This window comes from Myotis davidii, unplaced genomic scaffold, assembly GCF_000327345.1.
Source record: "Myotis davidii unplaced genomic scaffold, ASM32734v1 scaffold2414, whole genome shotgun sequence".
NCBI classification, from domain to species: Eukaryota; Metazoa; Chordata; class Mammalia; order Chiroptera; family Vespertilionidae; genus Myotis; species Myotis davidii.
Genome location: NW_006285083.1, coordinates 63,922 through 72,262, shown reverse-complemented (window position 1 = coordinate 72,262; position 8,341 = coordinate 63,922). Strand labels below are relative to the sequence as shown.

At 49.0% G+C, this 8,341-nt stretch overlaps 2 protein-coding genes across 2 annotated transcripts in view; both read right to left on the bottom strand.

Moving 5' to 3' along the window:
* Positions 1-1,064: 1,064 nt before the first annotated feature.
* LRIT2 (leucine-rich repeat, immunoglobulin-like and transmembrane domains 2) lies at positions 1,065-1,871 on the bottom strand. The gene is given in 7 exon segments (XM_015558663.1): positions 1,065-1,255; positions 1,258-1,320; positions 1,323-1,355; positions 1,358-1,396; positions 1,399-1,521; positions 1,524-1,844; positions 1,847-1,871. Coding segments are annotated over 7 exon segments (795 nt in total).
* A 6,380-nt stretch (positions 1,872-8,251) lies between these two features.
* LRIT1 (leucine-rich repeat, immunoglobulin-like and transmembrane domains 1) overlaps positions 8,252-8,341 on the bottom strand; it is a 7,391-nt gene continuing 7,301 nt past the window's right edge. Inside the window, exon 6 of the mRNA XM_015558662.1 lies at positions 8,252-8,317. Within this exon, the coding sequence (XP_015414148.1) occupies positions 8,252-8,317 (66 nt within the window). The remainder of the gene's footprint in view (positions 8,318-8,341) is intronic.

The following is an 8,341-nucleotide window of genomic DNA, read 5'->3' as shown; positions in this document are numbered from 1 at the left end:
GACAACTGGTGGCCTGTCCTTTGTCACAAAAGCCTGAAACAGCACCAGAAGAGGTGCAACTGGAACTCATCGATCTTCAGTCTGACTTTGTCCTAAAGGAGAAATTCAGCTCTCTTGAACTAAGAGACTTTTATGCTTCACTTAATGAAGCCACTTTTCCAAACATCCGGAGGATGACACAAAAGATACTGGTGCTGTTTGGGTCAACCTATGTTTGTGAGCAAACATTTAGCATAATGAACATCAACAAACCCCCTCACAGATCCAGCTTAACTAACAAAATCTTCAGATCTATCCTGAGAATAGCCACAACAAAACTAACTCCAGACTTTGGTGCATTAGATAAAAAAGGAGACCAACAACACTGTTCCCACTGAAGTTGATGTTTTAAAGACCAAAAACCTTTCAACCCAGTCTACATTGCCATCTACATCTACGTCCCGGGCATAATTTGGAAGTTGCACTAAAGAAAATGTTTAATTTACTGTTTACACATTTTGTTCTTTTCTATTTGTTTTAGTTTTAAATTATTTTATTATATTTAAGTTTAATTTGAAAGGCTTTTGTACCTTTCCTTTGTTAGGCAATTTTATTTTGCCTTTGCCATCTTCAATATAAGGTATGTTATTGTGCTATGATTCCTCCATTTTTTGAAGTTTCAAATTATAATAATTAGTGTTTACATTCTTCTTGTTAAAATGTTTGAAATGAATAAAACTATTGAAATAAAAAAAAGACCATACCCTTTTATGTAATGATGTTTACTTTGAATTTATATTAGTTCACACAAACACTCCATCCATGCTTTTGTTCCGACCCTCCGGTCTAGTTTAAGAACCCATTGTGGCCCTCGAGTCAAAAAGTTTGCCCACCCCTGTGTTATACTGTTCAGTCGATTTGCCTATTATGCGTTTATTATTATAAATGTTGTCAACTCCAATATATCTATCTCTTAGAGATCTGTATGCAACCATTTAAAACACTACCGACAGGCCCACTCCCTTCTTGTGGTGTGTGCAGTTCAGGCCTGTCCCAATCTTCCCTGCCCCCAGGTTAGAGCCTCTCTACTGAGGATAAGGTGGCTGCAGACCTCCCCTCCTCCCAGACACATCAAGAGGGCACATTTCCCTCCACATGCTCAGGGGCTCCGTCCATGTAATGGTTGGCAAAGGGCTGGCTTGTGCCAGGCATCACAGGTTTACACTTTGTCCCACCTTGATGGTGACACTGACACTGGGGGTTGAGATGTGGGGCTCATGCAGGTGCTGAGCTCAGTTTCATGGAAAAACTGCCCCACCTTGGAGAGAGGGCCTTGGCAATCAGGTAGGCACTCACCAAGACCGCCGGGAGGCAGTGGACTATACAACCTGGAATAGTCCGCTTAAGCGACAGTTGCCAGCCAGGGTGTATTTTGTAGAGCCAGCCCCATGCTGGAGAGACTCTGGGCCCCACATCCAGCAAGCTGGCAGGGCTGGTAGGCAGGCCAGTTCAAGAAGACACTCCTGGATACCACTGCCAGCTATTGGAAGACAGGTCAAGGTAGACCAGGTGGGCCAATAACTGAAGAGCCAGCCCAGGGTGCATGTCAGTCCTGTTGTGCATGAGATCCAAGACCCTTGGGCCCAGGGTGGCATGGAACACTGCCCATGGTACTGAACAGAGTCTGTTCCCCTCCAGTCTCAGCTCGTTCACTTCTGACAGGTACTCCAAGGCTCCCCGGTGGACCACAGCGACGTTGTTAAATTAGCCCAAGTTATTCCATGGTGCTCGTGCTGACCCTCAGGGCAGCTCAAACAAGGACGCATGTTCAATCCTCACGTGCCTGGACTCTTCGGGGAGGTTCCTGGGATCTCTCCCAAGGAGCTGGGCATGCACTGCAGAGTCCTTCATGAGAAACAGACAAGCTTTAAGGTGAACATCAGAGAACTGGGACCAGACGGATCCTGGCATTAGGTGTGTGAATTAGAAGAAATATTATTCACTTGAAATAAAAGAGTTAGACCTATTTTGGTAAAAGTTCACAGCTCATCAAAGTTCAGTGCCAACTAGAATGGGTCTCCTAGAGATTTTGCTGATTTCCTGAAAATTCTAGGCTCATTCCCACTCCAAAGTATCCCCAGAGGAGCCCCGACCCCCACAGCCCTCGGCTTCTGGCCAGCACAGCACACCTGCCAAACGTCTCCTCTGTGCTGGCAGGTCCTGGCACACAGGAGGGTTGAGCTGCATGCGAGTCCAGAAGGGCCAGAACTAGCAGTGAACGGAAGCCATGTTCCTCTGTAAGGAATTACCTTGGGAATTTTGAATAAGACAGTCCCAGCTTCCGAGGGGCAAATCCTATTATTGGTGACCCTTGGCAATGTAGGTCAGCACAGCCGTTGAAAAGCCTCTGGACACAATAAGGTCTATTGTGGCCCCAACCACAAGCTCAGTAAGAACCTGGTCAGGAACTAAGGTCAGAAAACTCACCCTTTGTCTGGTTCTTGAATCCAGAAGGCAAACTCTAGGCCAGATGTCCAGTTCTGTTCTGATACTGCCTTCCCTCCACTTCTTGCAAAAAGATCTGAAACCCCAGCAGGTGCGCTGTGCTGGAGCGATGCCTCAGGCTTTAAGGAGTGAGCTTTCTTTCAGAATGAGGGGGATTGGGAGGAGGCCGATAACTCTGAGCATCATGGATCAGGTGATTTGGCTAAAACTCATCCAGCCCGGCTGGTGTGGCTCAGTGGTTGAGCATTAACCTATGAACTAGGAAGTCATGGTTCGATTCCTGTCAGGGCCCCTTCCCCGGATGGCAGACTCGGTCCCCAGTGCGGGGCGTGCAGGAGGCTGCCCATCAGTGATTCTCATCATTGATGTTTCTCTCTCTCTTCCTCTCTGAAATCAATAAAAATATTTTTTAAAATTCATCTAATACCTCATCAATCACAATTGGTTCCTGAAACCTAGAATTTCCAACCATCCTCTAAAAATGAATGCAGGTGATGGGTGACAAGTAATCCTGTGACCATGCCCCGCCCCTGAAAGGTTCCCTCCCACACCTGGCTCGGCTGAGTCCTGCCTCCACTGCACACAGCTGCCTCTGCCCATGGCGACCAGGGTCAGGGAAGCATCGTGGTGCGGAAGGCAGACCACAGGTTGTGTTTTCTGATCAAACTAAAACGTGTGTGTTTTAATCTTGGATCTCACAACTTCTCCTGAATGCTATGTATTTCCCATAATAAGAAGGAAAGGCCTACATTTAAAGTGATACAAATGTGATTCTTGGGTACTTGCTCTGCCACCCATCACTCAGTCAACAAATATTTATTGGTCATCTGCTCCAAGCTACACACCTGCTGGGGCAGGGACGCAGTGGTGAGCGGCCCTGTGCAGACGCTGCCCCATGGCCTTCTTTCCAGCTCAGCCTCCCGTCACAATGCCTTGGGAAAGTCCTTTAACCTCTGTGAGCCTCGATCTTTCCTCTGCAAAGTGAGGGAATTAATACACATTCATAGTGCTTCTAGGCAACTCTGAAATTATGTAGAATAGAGTACCCAGAATGCAGCACTCCATCACCTGTGTTGTGTGTTCACCACCCTTGAGTAATAAATTTCAGTTCCCCTCCCACACCAACAGATTCTCCTTCCCTGTTACCTGGGGCACTTCCTGATGAATATTGAGGTCCCATGGTTCCCCTAGGACTCAGGACACACACAGCTCCCTGCCAATGCCTCAGTGAGCAGCCAGTGAGGGGAGCAGTGGGTCCTTACTAAGCTGCTTCCACCCCAGCTTTCCATCTGAGCAGACACACCTGCCGGGTTCAAGTCTAACCCTGTGAGCTGCCAGGTCTCCAAGTCCCTCATGAGGTAAGAATTAAAGCAGGAAGTGCTGTGGGCACAGAGCTGGGGTGAATGGACCCCTCCAGGAGTGAGTGGGTGCTCACCGGCCAGGAGTGTGTGCAGAAGTCATTCCTGCCGAATGTGGCCGGGCAGGGACTGAGGTGGTGCGGGCAGCGGCACGGGCAGTGTGACCCGACAAGGACAACACTGATGGGCAACTCGCATTCCAGAGCCCCCACCAGGTTGGCCAAGGTTTTGTCAGGTTTGCTTCCTGGAAAAAAATGGTGTTTTACTCTGTGGGTATCAGAAACCACTATGAATTTTGTTCTCACCCCAAAATATAAGGGCCTAAAGAGCTCTCCACCCCCACAATTTTTTCTCTGTTCATCCCATATTAGTCTCTTCAAATGAGTCTAGCTCAGCACACCCACTGGTGAGAAATGTCTGGAACCACTGGCACTTCCGCTCCCTCCTCTGCTGGCCCCTCACCCTCCGCAGGGCCCCGGAGGAGCTGTGTTGTCAGTTAAGGCAGGAGACTAGGACAAGGAAAGTTACTCGGGTTATATTATTTTTCTTAAATAGCAAGTGATTAAGTGGTGTCTCTAAACTCAATAGAGTCAACAACAAAGGGAAGGAGTCTGAGTACATTAGTCCCCACCTCTCTCCCTGCAAGATGCCTTTAGGAATTGGGCTCTTATCATGGTAGAGACAGAGTATAAGAGAGAACTTACTCTGTGTTTATGAAATAATTAGATAGAAATGGCTTCTGGGTATCAACTCCCTGGCTTGTCTTAATAGAATATTAATCAGAAAGTTTCTGATCTAGTCAATTGGCAGGACGGTGGGACATCTCAGACAGAGACTAAGTGATGTGTAAGAAACAACATGCTGCCCTTCCCTCCCCCACGCTGGCCATCATGTCGGAGATGGTACCCAGGCTCTGTGGCGTGCCTGTGCCTGTGCCTGGATGGACCCACAGAAGACTATGTTCCCAACCCCCGAAACAGGGAGGTTATGGGACTAATATTCTTGCTGATGAAATGTTAGAGCAAATAATGTTAAAAGCCCCGACATGCTCCTCCAGTTTCTCCTTTCCCTGTTGCAGCCATAGCTGACACTCCAGGTGGTGGGGTCATCGGCCTGGGCCCCTACGTGAGTGGGTGGAGCAGAGCTCTCCCCTCATGCACTTTCCCTCCTGACTTAGGTAGATCTGTGAGAGCAAAAATACATATTTCTATGTTAAACCACTGAAATTTGGGAATTATTAGCACAGCATAAGCATAACCTATACTGGCTTTTAAAAAGTCCTTGCAATCAAATAAAATATGCTCAAATACTTGTAAGTTGATTTTTTGTCTCTACTGGCTTATATGATAGTCAAAACAATAATTTTCTGCTCTAGCCCTGGCTGGTGCGGCTCAGTTGGTTGGAACGTCGTTCCACACATCAGAGGGTGGTGGGTTCAATTCCTGGTCAGGGCACATACCCAGGTTGCACATACCATCCCAGGGAAGGCAACCGATCATGTTTTTCTCTTACATCGATAGGCAGCCAATCAATGTTTCTCCCATATTGTCTTACACTGATGTTTCTCTATCTCTCTCTCTCTCTCTCTCTCTCTCTCTCTCTCTTCCTCTCTCATCAATAAAAAAAAATTTCCCAGCTCTAGTTCTCTAAACACACTGCTCTCTGGGTCCCTTGACTGAAAATCTAGTTTTAATAGCCCACATCTACTTCCAGGATAGAATTTCTTCTATTTGCCTTCCATACCCTTCAACTTAGACTGCAATTACAGATAAGTAACATGAGAAACAGCTTCTCCTGGGCAAAGAAGAGGATAGCCACACACCACTCAGAAAAGGCATGATGAGAGGCTATGATTCTAGCCCTCCAAAGAAGGCAGTGTGCTATGGGACCCTGTGCGGGTGGACTCTCCGCATGGACGGCCAGAACTGCTTTCCACAGGACTCAAAAAACTTCAGGTTTACAGGAACTGACTCAGACTAACCAGACTCATACACCAAAGGCTAATATATAAACAAGACATCATTTTATTTTTTTACAACACGAATTTGTTTTTTCCAATGGCTTGAATATTCATGAGCACAATCCAGCCTGAGTATCCTCTGTAAGAGCAAATCAAAGAAGACAGAACACATAAGGGGAAGATGGTTACGGGGGTTGGGAGCTGACCATCTGGGGGTTATTTTGTCCAGATGACCAAGTTTGAACTCTCTCTCTCTCTCTCTCTCTCTCGCTCTCTCTCTCTCTCACACACACACACACACACACACACACATATACACACACACAAGTACAATGCTGGATAAATACTAACATACTAAGAAGCGCTTGCTTTTAAGTCCTAGGTAATGGGTAAAAGTTATCTATGTACGGACATTCTGTGTTCACGGGCACCGCTGCTCTCCTGGTTCTGACTCCGGGTTCCAGTGGCACCAAAAATCCCCCATGTAGTGACCCTGCCTTGGATTGCATTGCAGAGATGCACACTGAATATAGACCCTCAGCTGGCCAGAAAGTCATCAAAGACTTGGATCCTCCGAGAAAATCCACCACAACCTCTGTAAGTCATTCCGCTCTCAGACTCCAGTGTTCTCATCTATACAGTCAAGTAGCCCAGCCTCTATAATAAACAGGGTCAAAGGAGAGAAAACAGGAAAATATGTTGTAAGGTCTTTTGTTGTAAGGTCTTTTGTAAATGTGAGAGGAAATGAGCTTAGAAATCCCAGCATCACACTGGGTTTTATCAAGCGAGTGTTCAACACCACGTGGAGTCTTGCAGGTGATGTTAGTCAGGTAGTTTCCGCGGATCACTTGCTGTCCCAAATCTTCTCAGGTGTTGTTACCTGAAGGTTTTGGCACCAAACACCCCATGCTCCTTTGGTGGAGCTCAGTGCTGCAGAGGAGACACACGGAAATTTCTGTGGACGCCTGCACTCAGGCCCTCAGGGTCCCAGCGCTAAGTGAGCTGAGGAGGCTTCCTTTCCAGTGGCCCCTGAGCAACTGGGGACAAGGAGATGCCCCCAGGAGCCAAGGTAAGTTAAGGAAACACCACAGACACTGCTGCACGGGCAGAGTGCGCTGTGCGCAGACAGCAGGGCGCACGCGGCCGCACACGGGCCCCTCTAGGCCCCTCCAGACTGACATTCGTGAGTAAATGAACACCATTCAAATCTCTAGAACTCACTGAAAATCAAATTATTTTCTCCAGTCAGAATGGCGTCCAGAGGAAAAATGTTAGAATCTGTCAATGTCCACAGTGAGGCCTGGTGTGTCTGTGGGTCTGTGTGTGACAGCACAAACGCGGCTGCTGCACACGGAGGTGTGTGTGCGGCCTCTGTGCGCATCACTGCCACCACACCGCACAGATGCCAGCGGGAAGGCCTCGACTCTGGGACCCACTGCCAGGCCAACTTCTGCGCGGCCACGTCCCGCCTGTGGGTTTTGGGCAACGCAGTAGATGAGATCACGGCTCAGCCGATAGTGCTGCCACCATGACTTCCAAGGAAGAACGTCCTCCACCCCTGTAAGTTGAGTTTGGCCATGGCACTGGCTTTAGCAGATGGAATATGGGCAGGAATGGCAGTGTGCCCATTCTCAGCCAAGAGTTTGAGAGGCATCACATTCCTCTGATGTCATCTGACTCCCTGGGATAGGAGCCTGCCCCAGGTGGCCACCGGCTCTCCATGTTGGGCCCCAAATAAGACACATGGGGCAGAGCCACCTGCCCCTCCCAGACCTGTGGGCTGTGCAAACGTAAGTGCGCTGCTTGGGGCCTGCGCTGCTGCTTCATTCATGTGCAGCGAAAAGGGCCGCACAGGCGTGCGGGGCACAGGCCCTGGGACCAGGGCTTAGCCGGAGAAGACATGAGAAGTCGTGGGTGAACAGGAGGGTCTTTATTGCTGACAAGGAGCCATTAAACAGAGTAGTTCTTCAAAGCAGCCCACAGAGCAGCCGCACAGACCCCGGCCAGCCAATTGCTGATGGCAGCACCTTTCCACGAGCTCAGACAACGAGGCTTCTTGCCCAACAGCGATGTCAGCACCGGGTTGCAGAGGCGCCTGCGCCGTGCATGCAGGACCGTCGCTGAGTCCTTCCTGCCTTTGCACCTTCACGTGGCAACTTGGCCTTGAACCTCTGTTGTCCTCTGATGAGGGTCCCCACAGCAAGTTACTTCACTCCCCTGCTTCTGCTCCAGGAAGATGGGGAGAGAATTGCAGGGGTGTCTTCTGCAAAGATTGTTGTAAGAATTAAATGAGTTAATGCATATAAAGCACTTAGAACACTTCCTGGCACATAGTAAGTGCTTTAATAGGTGTTAGTTCTTGTCGTTGTGTGTAGGTAGTGGAGGAGCGGTGAGCACGTTGGGGGGAAGGGTCGGAGCAGGTGTGTGGGCACCGTGCACCAGGGGAGCCTCAGCAGAAGTACTCGTCCACCGCCCACCCTGCCTGGCGGCCCCGGGCGCAGAGTCCAGGCTGGAGCTGGAGCGGGCGGACAGGAGCCCA